Source organism: Mustela nigripes, chromosome 1 (assembly GCF_022355385.1).
Source record: "Mustela nigripes isolate SB6536 chromosome 1, MUSNIG.SB6536, whole genome shotgun sequence".
NCBI lineage: Eukaryota > Metazoa > Chordata > Mammalia > Carnivora > Mustelidae > Mustela > Mustela nigripes.
The window spans coordinates 86,747,009-86,765,752 of NC_081557.1; the positions used below are offsets into that span (position 1 = coordinate 86,747,009).

Here is an 18,744-nt window from a genome sequence, read left to right on the forward strand (position 1 = left end):
CAAACACGGATTCCTGACATGTATGCATGAGTCAGACCAGCCAGAGAACTCTGCAAAACACTGCTGAGAGAGGCAGAGTGGTGACAACTGACCTTGAATTCATAAAACCCCATCTAAAGGAGCCTTGTGGCCCAGGTCTGGGTTGTTGACCCTTGACACTAAGCTAGAAGCAAGTGCACCTGTCTTACCTTATACTGTGGTAACCTGTTCTGTGTAGAGAACACAAGCTACTTGAGGAATGACATGGTTCTTACTCGTCTACTGTCCCTTCCTAAACTCCATCCTGGATATGCCCCAACAGTGGCTAGCATAATTCCAGCACTGGAATAAATCATAATGGATTGATTGGCTGATTATGAGACCTGTAAAGAGGTAAAAGAGAAGTCATGGCAGAAGCCATGGCAGAAAGGTGGATCTTGTCAATTTTCACCAACCAATCTGGGGACAAGCCAGACATCTACTGGTTCAGCAGGGAGAAGGCCCCTATGATACCCAGGCAACAAACGATGCCCATGGCACCCAAGCGCTCGTGCTCTTCCTCCTCTGGCCTTTTCTCTTCTAAAAGCTGCAACACATGTCGACTTCTGCTTTGAGCTGGGTACTTTGCCTCCTTCTCTGGCTGGCATACTATGTTATTTACCAGAAAGCAGTCCAATCCCTATACCTGCTAAAGATAAATGAGTGACATATACTATTGGTTGGCTAACTCAACGGTCAGTTTTTTCCCTTTGCCCTTCCTTATTATGGAAGCTCGAAAGAACAAATATTTTGTTCTAGCCTCCTTTGCAGCCAGTAGCGACTCCTTCTATGTCTGGCCAATGAGCTATGAAGGAATGCATACTGGAAAGCTTCTGGGAAAGCTTCTGTGCTTTCTTGAAAGGAGCAGACACTGTTGGTACCACCACATTCCACTTCTGTCCACCTTGAACATGATCATGATATTTGAGCAATAACAGCTGTCTCATGACCACGAAGGAACAGCATGAGGATCGAAAGCGAAAATGGTGAGGATGGTACAGGAGAATGAGCCCGGGTCCTTGACTGTATGGTCAAGTATCTAAACCAATGCCAGATACAGCTTTCTCTGGGCTCCTTCTTGCAGGAAAAACGTCATCACATATTTAAGCTGCTATTAGTTTTGTTTCCGCCAAACTGAAACCAAAAACATTTTTAATGGAATCACTCTCTTGAATCAATCATTTACAACCATACTAGAGCTGCACATAAATATGATTATACATTACTCTGCTTAAATCCCTCACAGGTTCCCATTGCCTTTGGAACAAAGTATAAGGGTCTCAGCACAGCAGGTAAGGTCCCTGATACCCTCCCCTAGGGCCTCTACCCAGGCACATGTCCTTCAAATCATCCCTCTTACTTTATACTCTGAAAACTGTGAAATAACTTAATGTTTTCTGTAAAAACCATACTTTCTTTGGCCGTGACTTTGTGCAGGCTTTCTCTGCCTGCTCTCAGTTACCCATCAAAATATAATTGCTTAAGCATCACCTCCTCCAGGAAACTTTTCTCCACATTCCCAGGCAGGGCTGACTGCCCCTCTTTTATTACAATAGCACCTGGCCATACTTCTGTCTTTGCCCTAATCATGTGAGACATAAGGTGTCCGTTTGCTGATTGGACTTCCTCCCCAAAAAGTGAACATCTCTGACAGTAAGGCAATGAACTTCACACTTCTCTGCAACCCTAACACTTAACAAAGTCTCTGGCACACGGTAGCTGCTCTGTAGGTAAATGTTGAAATACGCTGTGTTTTAATCTGTCTATATAGCAGCTCTTCCTGCCCATGGATTCTGTCCTCCACACACTTGCTCCAAGGGGCAAAGTCTCTCCCTTTGCCCCTCCCCCCCAATTCCCATTCTCTCTCTCACCTCAAATAAATACATAAAATTTTAAAAAATAAATTAAAATTAAATTAAATATATGTACACACACACACACACACACACACACACGTTCCTGGGTGGATGAATCTTTTTATTAAATTTCCTTCATTCATTCACTCATCCATTTATTCATTTATACGAAACAGAAAAGCTTCAGTAGTCCAAAAGTCCTTCATCACAAGGATGGAAAACAAAAGAAAAACAGCCAAATAGACAGAAATGGAAGGGATTGTAAACACACTCAACCAGAAACCCATCTGTTTGAGAAAAGAGATGGCTCCGACAGTATATTGACCTCACAGACGCCCAGTCATCATCCAGTAGCAGACAGGTATAAGGATGATAAAGACTTAGGGTTTAAGGATAGAGAACTCGGAGGAGGGACGGGTATGAAAAGGACATAATAACTGTGCCAATACAACCATCCAGTGTTTGAAAATTCGACCCGCCCAGTTACCATTAGAACACCGTGCTACCCCAAAAATCCCAGAGGACAGGAAGAGTTCCCTCTGTTACATGCTGCATTTCCAATTTCTTCAGTCTCTTCCTCTGTCCATATCCTAGAGCTTCAGATACGGTTTTGCCCATTTTGAGGGGAAAAAAAAAATCTCCAACTTTGATCAGTTCTGTGGCCCTGCTGTCATTATCTCCGTTTTCTTCTCCTTTGGCTACTGAACTTGTAAAATGAACAATCTCTACTGCTGTGATGATCCCCTCTCCTTTTACTTAGTAATCTCCTGCAATAAGGTTATTGTCCCCAGCACACCACAGAAATGTGCTCTCCACCATCACCGACAGACCAGTCATCAAATTTAATCACCACATCCCAAAGCATCCAATCTCTCTTGGTCTGTAATCTCATCTTCTCTTTAAGACCCAGGACTCCTTTCCCTATGTACTTTCTTCAAACTCTCCTTCTGAGCATCGGTGACATGACAGTGGCTTAATTCCCCAGTCTGTCCTTCTTTGACTTTCCTTCTTCCCCTGTTCTCTAAACATGGGCATTTTCCATGCAGATAGATGGATGTCTTCATCAGAGGAATGCCCACCATCCAACGTGAAGTCCAGAAAAACCAGGGGAAAGGGGACAGGACAGAGATAACTAATTTGGAACTTTTTCAGAGAAGGGTTTAAAATCTACCTATAGCTCCCAAACTAGTAATTGTGTCTACAAGACAAAGTCCCAGCTCCTGAACTTGGTTATCAATAAGCCTCTACTCTACCTTTTCAACCTCCTCTCTCATTCTGCCCCTAGGGAATACCTCCATGTAGTAGGCACATTCAACAAGTATCCGTTGACCAAACAGATGAGTACACAAATACCTCCTCCTGGATAACTCGACCCACCCCCATTGCCCTTCACCCTTCAACAATAAAACGTGCCTTGTATTTGCTCCTTTTTAGGGTTTGTTCACATCAACTCCCTTGTGTAAAATGCTTTTCCTCTTGATTTTCCATCTATGTAAATCTTCTCCACTGTTCAAGGCCCAGTGTGAATCTCACCTTCTTCCAAACTTCTTCTTTATTAATATATTGCTTATTGTGTTCCATATATTGAGAACTTAGTGTAGTGTTAATTATTTTTAAAATGACTTCTTGCCCAACAGCATTTGAAGCCACAAAGGAATGGGAGGTATCTTATGCATCTTTGTATCCTCATCCCCCTAAACCTAGTAGAGGAACTTACATAAGGAGATGCCTGGTGAATAGTTTCTGACAGCTTGGTTTCACATGACATAGCTGTATTGGAAGATCAGGCTTGAAATCAGAGCTCCTAACCCTAGTAAGATAATGTTGGAAGGTCACTGTTTCCTAAGTCTTGGTTTCCTTATCTGTAAAATTGAAAAATGACTAGTACTGACTCATTGTGGTATGAGCTAAGTGAGATCATGAATGTACTGTGCTTCGCCCAGCACTCGGCACATGGTAGAAGTTTCAGTAAACGAGAGCAGATAATGACGATGAAGAGGATGATTCTTCAGATATGGATTAGGCCTGAATCAATGCCAAGGTGAAAGACTATCTATTACTGGAATCCTATGACTAATCCAAAGGAAGCTCACTCATGGAATGATACCTTCCTGTTCTAAAGGACATTGAGGAAGACAGACACCAACACCCCCTACCTGAGTTATAGCCACCCAGCAACAGAACCTTAAATTATGTTTTAATATAGGTCATTCTTAGAACTGCTTCTTCCACATCTGTCATCTCATGATCTGAGCAGTGAGCACAGAGTGAGCCCATTAGCTCTATGCTGGAGTGATCTGGAAATAAGAGCAGAGGGTCACTGTCAGTTATTTTGCAGTAATTTAGCCAAATGGCAGATAAGTGCACAGGAGGCTAGTAGCAAAACAAAACAGGAAGGTTGTAATGCCTATAGGGTCAGTGATCTGAAGAATGCCAAGACTGTTTTTAACTTGCCCTTCCTGCATTAGACATGAGCTAGGCTGCTCTCCAGCTTTTATACCAAAGATAGCAAATCTGCGGTAAGAAATCTCTGGACCTTAATGATAGCCATGTTTGAGAAATGGCTCCTTGAAACTCTGGGCCCTGGCTTCAGTTAAAAGTTCAACAGAGACAGTGGTTGATTGTGGGAGAGGAAGGTGGCTGTAAGTAGTATGTTTATTTTGCATACCATTTCTTATCTCCAAGTCTCAACAACAAAATGGCCTACCTTGGAAGATGTGGTTTGGCAGGGGAGAATCGGACAGACAAAACACAGAATTACTGAACGATAATTTAAGAACAGACAGAAACAATACCACAGATAACATAGGGACAAGCCAAATGACAACACAGTTCAACATTTTGGAAGCAGCTATAATTTGAACAGACCAGGAAAATAGTCTTAGCATAGGGACCCCCAACACAGCGAGACACCTACAGATCCCCCACTTCTCTTTGTGGCTCGCACGGCTGAGCACACCCTCAGTAAAGCTATTAACATGGAGGACTACATGGCTGTTAACTGGTATTTTGTCCAGATGGCATTCTCCCTGGGGAAAGCAAAATCAGACAGCAAAATAACCGGCAAATAATCTCCACAATGACCATGAATTCTGTAGAGCTCAACTCTCAGGGGCCTCAAGCTCTGGCAAAGAGAGCCCGTATGACTTCTGTCTGGGCTCTGCAATATAATTTATTAACTCATGTTTCACAGAGGCAGAGACAGGAAACTTTCTCAGAGGACTGCCATAATTTTATTTTATTTTTTATTTTATTTTATATATTTATTTGAGAGAGAGAGAGAGCGTGCAAGTGGGGTGGGGGGAAGGGCAGAGGGAGAGGGACAAGCAAACTTCACACTCAGCGTGGAGCCCGACATGGGGCTCGATTTCATGATTCTGAGATCATGACTTGCATCGAAATCAAGAGTCAGATTCTTCACCAACTGAGCCACCCAGGCGCACCAACTTCTGTAATATTCTTATGAGCAAGCTTCATTGATTCCCAGTCATTTTCTTGTGGATGGTCAAATGATCTCCCATCTACACAGATAAGAGGTGGAGATTCCCTTGTTCCTAAGCATTTTTTTTAACCCTTTTCTAATATGCCTGTCCTGTCTTGTGTCCCCAAGTTAGGGACAATTGTTTAGTACCAGCTTCCATAATCCCTAGGCATGTAATCCACCAAACTGACCAACAAGGCCCAGAGTAGTGACCTGGGAACACCTCCACTTCTTCTAAAAGGACAAATACTGACCTGGGTGGAGTATTTGCAGGCCAGAAGGCAGGTGACCAGTGACTGGCAGTCAGGGAAATCCATGCCCACCTTATGGTAAATTCATCCACACCATCAAACTTTCCACCTGTAAGACCAAGTAAACCCTGCTTTTGCTCTTACGTGGTTCTATCCTCTCAGATGTATAAGAGACCAATACAGTTTCAGAAAGGGTCAGTTCCCAGTATCAACACAAAATCTTTGCCTGTTAGGGGCACCTGGTGGCTCAGACAGTTGACAGTCCAAATCTTGGTTTCAGCTCAGGTCACGATCTTGGGGTCATAAGATCAAGACCCAGGTCAGGCTCCACACTCTGTGCAGAGTCTGCTTGGGATTCTGTCCCTCTGTTCCTCCCCGCTCACGTCCGCAAATGTGCTCTCGCTCTCTCTCTAAAATAAAAATGAATAAAATCTTTAAAAAAAAAAACCACAAAACAATATTTGCCTGTTAACAGAGGATGACATGTTATGAACAACCAGAAGATCAGTTTCTATTTGCTAGTCTTACACACAAGTTTTAAACGTGTAGTGGTAAAACAATGTTTACACATTCAAATTACTCTCCTTCACACACATACCCTCCATATGTATGGAAGGGAAGGGGGCAACAGATTCAGCCCCCTCGTTCACCCGTCGGATACAGGATGAAAACCTCACAGGGTAATCTGTATGTAGGGCAAACTGAGGACCAGAAAACTTTATGTGCTGCCCCCACAAGCTGTCATCTAAGTGGAACCCCCTTCTACTCAAAATATTACCTCAAAATATCCTCCTCCAACAACTGGAGATTAAATTGCTAACGCTAAATTCTACGTCAAGAAGCGAGGGTACCAGTCCCAGATCTGCCACCAACCAAATTGATGATTGATTTTTCTCTGGGCTTCCTTTTCCTCATCCATAAAAAGTTAAATGAGATCATTCTAGGCCCCTTAATGGCCAAGAATCCATAGAAGTGAAGCTACAGAAGGCAACAGACAACTTAATTCTTACTCTTTCTTGTCCAGAGCTCATCACAGAGCTAAGTAATGATTGAGTCACTAGAAGGACACATGGACAGATCACCACCTGGGGAATTGTGTCTGCTGTCTACACTGAAGCCCTGCCTTCAACCTGCCACTGTAACAGCCTTGGAAGAAACCAGAACTGGCTGTAAGGAAGGATAGCAGACTGACCTAGAAAAGATGTTTTAGAACCTTGCTCCAGTGCTCTGAAATTGAGGTGAACAAACAGGCAGATAAAACACGGCTGAAACATTTTTTCCTGACTTCTAAAGCTTTTTTGGGGAAGGAGAGGGGAAGGTTGACACCAATTGTTCACAGATATCTACAGATTGTGTTCTTTGGTTTTTGTGTGCAGAACAGAGACGTGCAGCTGCACCAAACTACAGAGATTGCAATGATCCAGACAACAACGTCTAGAAGCAGGGAGCCTGAGGCTGAGTCTGGGGCTGGGAGGCGGAGGCCAGGGGAGACGGAGCATCCAGGTAGACAAACCATAAACGCTAACAGAACAAGTCAGAAAGGGCCACACAGACAGGCTCATCGCCTGCTGTAATTGTTCTCTCAATGACAAAAAGATCCTTTGTCGGCCTCAGCAGGCCCATCATAGGCTCAGCTTCTGGTGACAATACTGGTAGGAAGCATGTGGCCCAGTGGTGAGTCAGCCCCTCTGATATGCCAGGTTGGATGAAAATGGAAGCCATTTTATTACCTGGCGGGAATGGTGTGTGGGGAATGGCCCAGAAAATTCACTTTTTAAACCTAAAAGTTCATGAACTGAGAAACAGAAAATGTTCTCTGGAAGGGACGTGTTTATTTTAAGCCACTAATGACATAAAATAAGAGAAAATGATAAATCCCATTAAAAACAAAACAGAACACTGGGTGTGGTGAATAAATAATGAATACTGTTATGCTGAAAATAAAAAAAAAAAAGAAAAAAAAAAGAAAACAAAACAAAACAAAACAGAAGTGTGGCTTGGACTTTCAAAAGGCCCAGGTGGAAAAAGCCTGTAGTCACATGTTTTAGATATTCCTCAAAATACCTGTTCATTGGGCTCTGCACCTGGTGGGCAGCAAACACGAACAGCACTCTGTTCCCAGAGAAGCCACACCTACCTCACCCCAGCAGATGGATGGGGACCAAACAGTGCAGAATTTCACAGCCCTTTTTGGTCACCTATCCAGAAATAAACAGCTCCATCGTTTGATAATACAAATAAGACAATGCCAATTTAAGGTAGGGGGTCACTGACAAGCATCCTGCTTGAAACAACTTTTTATCCAGATGTCAACCCCAGAATCTCAAAGTATCTCTAAGGTCTTCAGAGTCTCAACCTCCAGTTCTCTAGATTTCTTACTCTGTTACTCCTTTAGATGCCTTCTCTGTCTTCTCAAAAGTTCTCTGCATCGTTCTGGCTTTACTTTCCTCTAAGTCCCTTTCCTCAATAGTCTCAACATCACTCTCAATGACTTGTGGTTTTGCCAAACCTATGGGATGCATCTACTCCCCAGGAGAATTACAACCCGTGGCTCGCTCTGCCCCGCTCCCAGGGAGGGGGAGGATTGAGACGATGGAGCCATCACAGGGTATATTTTCCAGCTCCAACAGGTGTCAACTCTATATGGAAATCTTTCTGCTTGTCCGAAGTCAGTAATTTTGACGCTGAAAATTTTCCATTCTTCTTCACCTCACTTTCTGTTCTACTCTCAGAAGTTATTAACATGGATGAATACATGGCTGTTAACGGATATTGTGTCTGGATGGGACACTCTCAGAAGATGATTTCACCTCTGCTTCACAGAGGAAGTAGAAGTTACTACTTGAAGCTACTCTCCATGGCTCTTCACAGCTGCATTTCTGAAAGTAACACCTTTTGCTGTTTCCCACCTCCTCCAAAGAAAGGGGCATTCCTCTTCTCTCCTTGTACAGTTTTAATGAAAATGGAATAAATCAATAAACATAAAATACCTAGCACGATGCTTGGCATGCCATACATACTCGTACCCTTCCATTCCTCCCTGTACAAATTTAACCCCTGACCTTGTTTTTTGTTAGATTCTGTTACCTTCTGAGTTCCTTTTTTTTTTTTAACACCTTCTGAGTTCTTAACAACTCTGCTCTCTTAGCTGTCTCTTCTCTTTCCTGTTCTCTTCAACCCCTCCCTTTCTATCCAGTAGTTTCCTTTTTATTGAAAAGTGTATTCAAGAGATTCCCCTCTTTTTTTTTTTTTTTAAGATTTTACTTATTTATTTGACAGACAAAGATCACAAGCTGACAGATAGGCAGAGAGGGGGAAGCCGGCTCCCGCTGAGCAGAGAGCCCAATGCGGGACTCGATCCCAGGACCCTGAGATCATGACCTGAACCAAAGGCAGAAGCTCAGAGATTCCCTTCTTTCTAAAGACCTTTTCATTCTCACTTCTAGGTTGTCATGTCCTCCTCCTCAAATATTGAGAGTAATGTTCCAGAACTCTCTGTTGCCTTCAATTCCAGAGCTTTGGGCAATGTCACTGGCTGGCTCCCATCCCAACTTCCTTCACCACTTCACCGAACCTGTTTTTGCTAACTTCACAAAGGACTCAGTACATCTCTACTCCAGGAGCTTCTTTTCAATCCTCATTCTGTCCCCCCTCCCTTTACCTTCTCTTTCCACTATGCTTCTTTTCTGGTACTTCACATCTCCGTCTATGGCTAACGGCCCAGTTCAGACAACATGGAGCGAGAATGTTACTGTAATGTATGTCTCCTCCTCTTCCTTCCCTCAGCCTCCCTCAGCCTCCATCATCCACTTGCTACTCCGTCTTGAGGACTCCTTTTTAAACTAATTCTCAAAACTGGATATTCCCTTCCAAACTTTCCTGCCCGACTTCAGAGCCCCCATCAAATCTCACCTGGACTATTCAGCGGCCCCTTAATGGCAAGCTGGTCTTTGGACTCTCCCTGTTTCTGTTTACCCTCACCATGGCTGCCACCTACTCTCATAGAAAAAATGAGTCTGTTCTTGTCCTCCTGCTGAAGAATGTCTTGGCTCCCTGTCGCCTTTGTTAAGTACAAGCTATGTAAGTGGACCTTCACAATCGGACTCCAGCATGCTGTTCCAGGCTCACTGCCTCAACTTCTAGAAGGTTCTGTCCTTCTCCATCTGGAACATGCCTACTCGCCCGTTAAAACCCAGCTCAAATACAACCTTATATAAACCTCTGAACAGGTTTTCTCAGTTTGACCTGGGCTGCTCTGCTCACTGCTCTGGACTTGGTGTTCCCATGCCACCTTATTCTCAACCTCTTTAAAGCTGTTAACAAGTTATCTTTGCCTCTTCTACTTTGCCTTCTTTACTAGAAATCACGAGCTCTTTGAAGAGAGGATCATCTTATTCTAACTCTGCATCCCCAATACTCATCTGGTTTCTTGTTTAACAGGCATTTGTTGCAAGAATATAAAGAGAGGATGTGGTTTAAAAAAAATGACAGAAATAAGAACAGAATAAAATAGAGGTAAGGATATGTTACATCCTGTCCACAGCTGGCAGAGATGCCTTAGCAAAGAACAAGAGGTGAGGACACTTCACCGGTGCTCTAGAAAACCTGGATTCCGACCCATCAACTCATTTCTCTCCACTGCTCACAAAGGAATAAATGCCACAAAAAGTGCAAATGTCTGGATTCCTTACTCTCCTATTTTGGTCTTGTTTGTACTGCTTTTAATCCTGTCCCAAAATCAGTTCTCAAAAGTTGATCGCAGCATGATGATTTTATTACCGGTACACAAGACAGCCCCAACACTCCATCCCTAAATTAAATTTGGCTGTTGCTAAGAGAGATCAAGCTTCAGGTAGAAGAGTTGAAACCTAGCACTAGCATTGAACTCCCGTTCCTGTGGCATCTAGATGGGTTAAGAATGATCATATTTTAGGAGAAAAAAAAAAAGAACAGATGAAATTAATTTTTAAACCTGGCTTTATAAATCCTCTCGTCTTATCCATGGTTGGGCAAACACTCTAAGAACACAGATCAGCAGTCCCAGCTAACTTGTTCCTGCTTCTTGACAAGCCAAAATATATCCTTCAGCTGGGGTTGGTTTAACTGCTAAATAAAGCCCTCAGCACAGTCTTATTTACCTGGGTTCGTGCTTTTTCAGACCAATAGCAGGAAGCTCATGCATGCAAAACACCAGCCAGGACCAGAAATTAACACTCTCTATTGACTGTTGCCAACTGAGTTCAAATGGAGGGAATGGCCTCAGCCAAGTTAAAGAAAGACCTCAAAAGACGGACTGACAGAGATTTGAATCCTAAGGGACTTGCTCTCTTTTGGAAGTGGCAGTTTCCCTTAATTCTCCTATACTTTCTTTGCCTTACAGAAATTTATTTAGCCACTGGTTCCACTGCAACAGGTTAGGGGGCAAGACTCTTCCTTCACAGTAATCTACAAGAGAAGGAGGGATATCGCAGTTACAAGAAGTAGATATAATGCCAACTTTCATTCAGCATTTTCCTTGACTTAAATGTCAAGAAAATTTGGCAGTGATTAACAGACCAAAACATGAAAGGAAGGCAGGAAGTGCCAAAGAAAGTAATAGTCCACCTCTTTGTTCTAAAGTCCTTTAATTAGGTCTGCATAGGTATGTATATTTTGAGAAATCCCTTTGTGTCCCAGCTACAAGGAGATGCTTGTATACCCCTAACCTGCAGAGAAAAAGAACTAATGACAGCTCATGGGAGAGGATATGAAAAAGAGAGAGAGAGAGAGAAAGAAGGAGCACCTGGGTGGCTCAGTGGGTTAAAGCCTCTGCCTTCGGCTCAGGTCATGATCTCAGGGTCCTGGGATCAAGCCCTGCATCGGGCTCTCTGCTCAGCAGGGAGCCTGCTTCCCACTCTCTCTCTCTGCCTGCCTCTCTGCCTACTTGTGATCTTGTGATCTCTCTCTCTCTCTGTCAAATAAATAAATAAAATCTTTAAAGGAAAAAAAAAAAAGAGGACACTGAAAATTTAGAGTGGAATCCACAAGAGAAAAAATGGTATCACAGTATTCAAGAATAGTATTTAAGAACAGATCACAGTATTTAAAAATAGAACATTGGTTTAGGTCCTAACTCTACCACTTCCTGCCTATGTGATCTTGGGCATTGTGTCTGTACATTGCAACTCTAAAAGGCAGTTAATAATGATTCTGCATAACAAAGAGCTCTCTGCTCAGTAACATGTAATACCAATGGTATTTCAGCAGAATAAAATAATAATAATGAAGAGTTCAAGATGATTTTCTTTAACTGTCCATACTTATGAGATGGCTATGTCATCTTCACCAGGAAAGGGGAAACTTTTGGATAAGACTCTGTGTAAGCTTTCTACTTCCAAACAAGTTGAGAAGCTCATTCTGGGGATTCATTTATTCATTTATTTATTTATTTATTTATTAAAGATTTTACTTATTTGACAGAGAGAGAGAAAGCAAGAGAGGGAACACAAGCAGGGGGAGTGGGAGAAGGAGAAGCAGGCTCCCTCAAGTGCAGAGAGCCCGATGCAGGGCTGGATCCCAGGACCCTACCACCTACACGCCAGCACCTGGGGATTCATTTAAATAAAGACTGGAGCACAAAGAGACTCAGAGTCCAAGTATAGAAGTCTGGGGACAACGTATGGCCAAGAAATGATGGGGACATTCGTTTCTGGCTCTGGTGGCTGTAGGATGGACACTGCAATCGTGCACCATTGGGCTGAGTGATGGACAAAGGCTTTACAACCTAGGAGGCCATCCTCTGAACTTGACAGTGGTAAAGATAAGTTCTGACTTGGGTTTATCTTTTTTCCCTTTTTCTCCAAGATACAAAAGGAAGTTTCCTTGGCTAAAAAGGCATGCCAGACAAACTGCCTGAACCAGATAGCCAGGAAGAAAGAGCACAGAGAGAAAACATACACGGATGCTCAACTGGAGGGAAGGGAAGGAAATCAGCTTCTGTTTCTGTCTTAATGGACTGTCAATCCTTCATTTCCTTGGGCCTTTGAACATACACCCATATGGCTTGTGTCAATGCTTTCCATTGCTCTCTGCGTCAGAGACGGAGACACCTTTTTATAGTCACTGCTGGGAATATTCTAGTAATAGACTAGTAAGCCTGTTTGGTTCTGGAGAGAAAGATCAGCCTCTGCAAGGCTAGCCAGCAGAAAGAAGATCTCCTTCTGAGTCACCCTGTCCGATCCATTGCTCTTTTTGAGGTCAGGACTGATTGAACAGCAGTCTTGCTATCCAGCCTCTGTTGCTGGATTTGTCAAAATACCACTTTAGAGGTTAACAGGTGGGGAAGCAGATAAACATTAAATATTAATGACAAAAGAGCCCACAGATCTCCTATTAAACCCCTATACGTGCACAAGAGTGGCAAGCCTTTTGAAGAGTCCTGCATTTTTACATCTACCCAACCAACCCTGTCTTATTTTTACATCTACCCAACCAACCCTGTCTTATTAATTGGTCCCCTTAACAGGCATTGTTGTTTTTCTTTCCTCCAAAAGAATGGTTATGTGTCAGGGGCATGCATTTAATTGCTACTAAATCTCCAGGGACTTAGGAACTAAGTCCAGGTCTAAACCAACAAAACATTATCTGCGCTGAGTTCTAACCAAGTACAAGTTGTGCAGCATCCTTATTCTTGCTGTCTAAGCACAGTAACACCAGCACAGTACACGTGAACTTCCCTGGACAGGCCGACAAAGAGGGCGAGCGCCCAGATTCTAAGCAGGGCTTCCACTCGGAGCAAGTTCAGCCAAAGCGAACACTTTCTTTTGCATTTAGTGAGATCTCCAAGGAGAAATGGACCAAGAAGGTTCACAAAGGCTGGAATCAAATCCAGTGCCAAAAAAAAAGTATGGGAGGGGAAATGCTAAGCTCTTCCAGAATGCAGTTCACTGGAACTCTTCCTGCTAACAAGCCCAACCAAGCCAGAGAACAAGGTTCTGGCTTCTGCCCCCCCTCATCAAAGCAGCTCTTCATAGGCTATTATCAAAGCCCCAGCTTCTCTGGAGGATGCCTTCTTATCTGATTAAGTGGAATATTATGCTAAATATTCAGCCACCCCGGCACTGGCTGTGTGGGTGTGCTGGATAAAATCTTCATGAACACGCCATCCCAGGGTCATTTGTTTAATTTCAATTCTGCAAAATGTAAAAATAGAAGGAGCTGCCGTGTAAAGTTGAGGCTTGACAGCTTCAATGAGAAGACTCCAGGAGCACAAAAACCATGCTGCTCGGCTGGATGGCTGGCTTTCTCCCCCCGGCCAGAGGAAAAGGGGAAGAGAATGAACCTGCAGACAAGGTACTGCCTTCTCTAATCCTCTCTCTCCCCCTCTTTCACCTTTTCTCGCACTTAGTGTCTGCATCCCCCTTCTAGTCCACTGGCTTCCTCTGTCTGCTGCCCCGCCTTCCCCTCCTGCATCATTTTTATTCTTTTTCTCCTTCCCACGGGCCCTGTTTGTCCGAACAGCCTCACCTGGGCCGTGCTCAACTTCTGGAACCACTAGATTCCAGGTCTCACAAACTCTTCCAGGAATGGCTCTTCTGACCCATTCCCATTCCTATCCCCTACCCCTTCCCCAGGTCCCAGACCCTGAGAATGTGACAATGGGATTCCTGAGATGTGTTAGGCTCAATGGGAGAGGAGCTGGAGGGGCTGCCTATCTTCATGCGCCTTCATCTAGCCGATATACATTTATTACTCACTGAGCTTCTACAACTCCTGATGGGGGTCAGTGTGGGCAGGCAGGTGGTACCTCCCCGGTTTTGTGTTTTGCATAAATCGATATTTAATTTCTTGAAGTTTTTTTTTCTTTTTTTAAATAAATGCTCAAGTTGCACTCTCCATGTCTGATCTTTGAAGCCCTCAGCCACCTCTGCATTGGGCTTACTACAATTCAGGCTCAGAAAGAGAAAATTCCTTTCACCAGGGGATCCTGAGCTGTGCCAAAAGCCCACGTGGGTGCTGAGGGTGGAGAAATGCGTCCTGCTTCATGCCTGTCGGGGTCTCAGAACAAGCACTCCCCTCTCCAAAGAACTCCACTGCCACCCACACCAAAAAAGGGTTTCAGCAACTGAAGGTGACCCTCCTAACAGCATACGCCTACTCAGAATCCCACTTCCTAAAACACACACACACACACACACACACACCCCTTTGCTATCACACTGTTTCCACCCTCCTGCCTCTTACTGGCAACGTCCATTCCTTTTGCAGATGGGCAATGTGTACCCACCAGGTACAAAGCACAGTGGACACGGAAACATCTCTTAGAAGCCAGAGCCCTGTATGCATGGAACCCCGGCGTCCAAAAGATACATACAGTGTTTCTGCTTTCAGCGCATTAGGGTTTTGGATCAAATCAAGGAGATGATGATTTTAGCACAATTTGATGAATAATCATGCCTAGACAGAAAATGAAATGTACCAATCCACAGATGGAAAAGGGGGAAAGGAGAGGGAGAAAGAAAAGATCCTGATCAAGCTGAAAGAATAAAGAAAATCAAAGCAGTATCAACTGTAACAGGCACCCCAAGAGATAGCAAGCCTTCGGCAGGGTGAGTGCAACGGTTGATTATTCATCGCAGAATGTTAAATAACAGCCCGAAGAGCCCCGCACCACCTGTGCACAAGCAGCAGGCGGTGGGAGCAGAGCCGTGACAACTCCCCCCCCCCCCCGAGTGCACCTGCAGCCCAGGGCCGGCGGCTCAGGTACAAGTGTACAGACTACAGATGTGTCTGGTGGGGATGCCCTGACAGCGAACCAATAGTGAGCTCATCCGCAAAGACATCAAAGGACTGCTAAGTTCCCAAAACAAAGGCTGGAATAAGGTGGTGGCGGGAACCACCTTTATAGCACAATCGCCTCATAAAGGTGTGATTTCTTTTTTTTTTTTTTTTTAACGATTTATTCGAGAGAGAGAAAGAGAGCACACAGAGGAAAAGGGAGAAGCAGACTCCTCGCTAAGCAGAAACCACGGCATGGGGCTCATTCCCGGGACTGTGGGATCATGACCTGAGCCGAAGACAGATACTCAACCGACTGAACCACCCAGGCGCCCTAGAGATGTGATTTCATTCAAGGCCTGTGACCTGAGAATACATCTGGACAAGAAACCAAGCAAGGCACTCACATTAGGTGACAGTGTCAAATTGGGGTGCGACAACAATACCCCACTTTGGCTCCATATGGATCTGTTGCTCATACCAGTTTCTTTCCAACACTAACACCGAAGCCCAACCCCAAATCTCCACACCCAAAAGCCTTTGCGTGTGGACCAGAGAAACCAGAGTTTCCACGTGCCCCTCAGGGACTGGGTCTCCCACATACTAATGATGAGGACGCCCAGTGGAGCTCTTGGCCCAAGTTGCAAGTTGAGGACAAGATCTGAGCAAGTTACAAAGTCAGTGGGCCAAGGGGTGGGGGTGGGGGGGAGCTCAGACAAACACAGGTGACCTCTCTAGCAGCCTCACTGCACACCATCAAAGACAGGCAGTTTGTTTTGAGCAGCAGGGAAGGGGACATGACTAGGGACACCAGGTATAAGCAAGAGAGACAAGATCTGTAAGAAGAACAAAGGCAGAGGCCCTGGGAACAGAGGTAATGATGGAGGGAATAAATGCCAACCTCACTCAGAGCATAAGACTGAAGGACTCACACAGGAGACATATGTTTATAGGTTGCCCTCTGACCTCCTAAATGCTGTTGAATGAAGAAGGTCAGGTCACACCAGACCAGCAGCCTGGGTGCGTCTCTCTGGGGTGCCTGCTCTACGGCGAGCCTCAAGTTCAGACCAGAAGCAAAGGGGGACTTCTGGGTGGGAGATGGAAAGGCAGTATTTCCCACCTGTTTCGCATATCCGCTACCTGAGCTCCAAGAGAGAGCCCCAGCTGAAATACGCCCCTCTTGAAAAGCCCCCTAGGCAGAGAGGTCCTCCCCCAGAAATCACTCTTTGTATCTGCGAGAGGTAATGTGCCCACATAAGCACTGGCAGAGGAGACAGCTCAGCCCCCTGCACAAATTTCTTTATCGTCTCCCAGAGTGGTGGGAGTTTTACATCTGCTACTGTCATGAAAACATTTTATTATTTTTTTACAAGTCTTTTTTTTTTTTTTTTTAACTTCCTTGGATAAAGCTAGGGATCTTCCAAGTGGATGTGATGTGCACAATCTTTACTCCCCTCTCAGTGCTGCTCACCCCCCCACCCCCATCACTGCTCCAGGCCCACCAGACCTCAGCCTGGGAGCCTGCTATCAGGTGTCAGTTCATACGTGGCCTTGGAGCAATGTGGCCTGCTAAGGGACTGCCGGAAGAATGAAGTTTCTCCAGGCAGGAGGTCTGCTGACAGCTGCAAACAAGTTGTTTGGGCTCTAACAACTTCATTCTAATGGCCACTTCTCATCTCCTGGAAATGGAGTAAAGCCATTTCTTCTGGAATGGGACTCCATGCACCCCTAGGCCCAAAGCAGGAGCTTCTCCAGTTACTTGACCTTCCATCTCCACTCTAGGAGGAAATTAGGAAAAGCAGAATCTCTCCCCAGTCGCACTAGGTAGACATCTTCAGATAAACCTCATGATGTCCACTTTGTCTTTTTCCCAAACCTCGGACTTCTACAGTGTAAGGGAAATAGGCATAAAATTGATGGGGGTAGCCCCGTGGGGGGAGGGGAGCACCACCCTGAGCAGGGAAAGCCAGTGTCCCCAATATCAACTTTTGCCAGAAAGCTGGAGAGAAGGAGACTTGATCTCCCTACCCACAGCCCTGCCCTCACCACTCTCCTGAGCACATCTCCAGAACTGAACAGAGAAAGAAGCCAGCTTAGCCACCTCGGGAAATTCCTGAGAGATGGTCTATCCCAGTGGTTTCCTGGGGACACCACCTCTCAGGAGGGGACACCACAGCCAGGCCACAATCCATGTTAATAGCTTTCTCGTGCCCTCTGGTAACTTGGAAGCTGCACTCAAGATTCAGAACCAACAGCACCCTCACCACCACCCCAACACTTCCACAGCCTCCGGGTTCCCCGGGGCTTCCCCATCCTCACCCCGGCACCCAGATGTGTTCCTCTCAGGACTGAGGAAGGTCGAGAGAAGTTCTTACCTGGGTCTTCTGGGAGAGGCACTCATGGGGCCCGCAGGTCGGGGCGCCCCGGCTGCTGGCTGCTGCTCACCGCATCTCCCCCCCGGGAGCCCGGTTTTGCAAAGAGAAGAGCCAGTCCCATCTGGAGCAGGGAGGAGGAGTGGAGCCCGAGGACGCGAGGAGCGGAGGAGCCCAGTCCCGGTGGGGGTCGCGGCGCAGCTCCCCAAGGGTCTCGGGGCTCTGGCACCGTGGGCGGGGACCCGGACCGCGGTCTGTACCCTGGAGGGACGGGGTGGGAGGTACGGGGGCGGGGGTTGGGGGGAGGCGGATGCCTCGCAGGGCTCCGAGGCTCCCGCTGGCTCTGCGCCTGCTATCACCGCAGCGTGTCCCCACGGTCTATATATGCATTGCCCCCCCCCCCCCCCTCCTCCCCCTGCTCCCCTCCCCCTCCCTCTCCGGGTGCAGCCTGCTGCCTGGATTCTCCCGGTGTTGCCTAGCTCAGATATTTAGCACTGCGGTGCAACTCTGGGACACACAACCAGCCAGGTCCTTTAAAACCAACCGCTCCTTTAAAATCAAACCCTCAAGTTTAGTGCGGAAACCAGCACGAGAAAGGCGGCTGCCAGGCGGCTAGGAGACGATGTTGGCCCATCTGGAAACCAGATCTCCCCGTTTCAGCAGGGCTGTGAAAAGGGGTGCCAGGAAGGCGAATGGCGTAGACCAGCCCACAGGTGACCTGCTGGGTCTTCAGGCTGGGGTGGAATCCTGCGTAGGGAGTGTCTAAATCCCAGCACTTACAAAGCAGCGTAGAACCTGAGGACTCATTTGGTTTAAAGTGCTCATTTTGCAGAGAAAACTGGTGCTCAGAGAGGTGCATTGACTGGTCCAGGGTCACACAGCTAGCTGAAAAGGAGACCTGAGTTATCCAGTTGTCAGGACACCCAAGTTTCCAAGCCCAGAGAAAAGCACTCTACACAGAGTGGCCCCAGAGACAGCCCGTCAGTCTTCATTCATTCACTCTCCCCTCC

At 45.7% G+C, this 18,744-nt stretch overlaps 1 protein-coding gene across 10 annotated transcripts in view; it reads right to left on the reverse strand.

Moving 5' to 3' along the window:
* GRAMD1B (GRAM domain containing 1B) overlaps positions 1-18,138 on the reverse strand; it is a 242,496-nt gene extending 224,358 nt beyond the window's left edge. For all 10 annotated transcript variants that reach the window (XM_059414796.1, XM_059414887.1, XM_059414871.1 and 7 more), the window contains exon 1: positions 17,738-18,138. Coding sequence is in view for 2 of the 10 variants with exons in the window: in XM_059414887.1 (XP_059270870.1) it covers positions 17,738-17,763 (26 nt within the window). In the remaining 8 variants the exon portion in view is untranslated. The remainder of the gene's footprint in view (positions 1-17,737) is intronic.
* Positions 18,139-18,744: the final 606 nt, after the last annotated feature.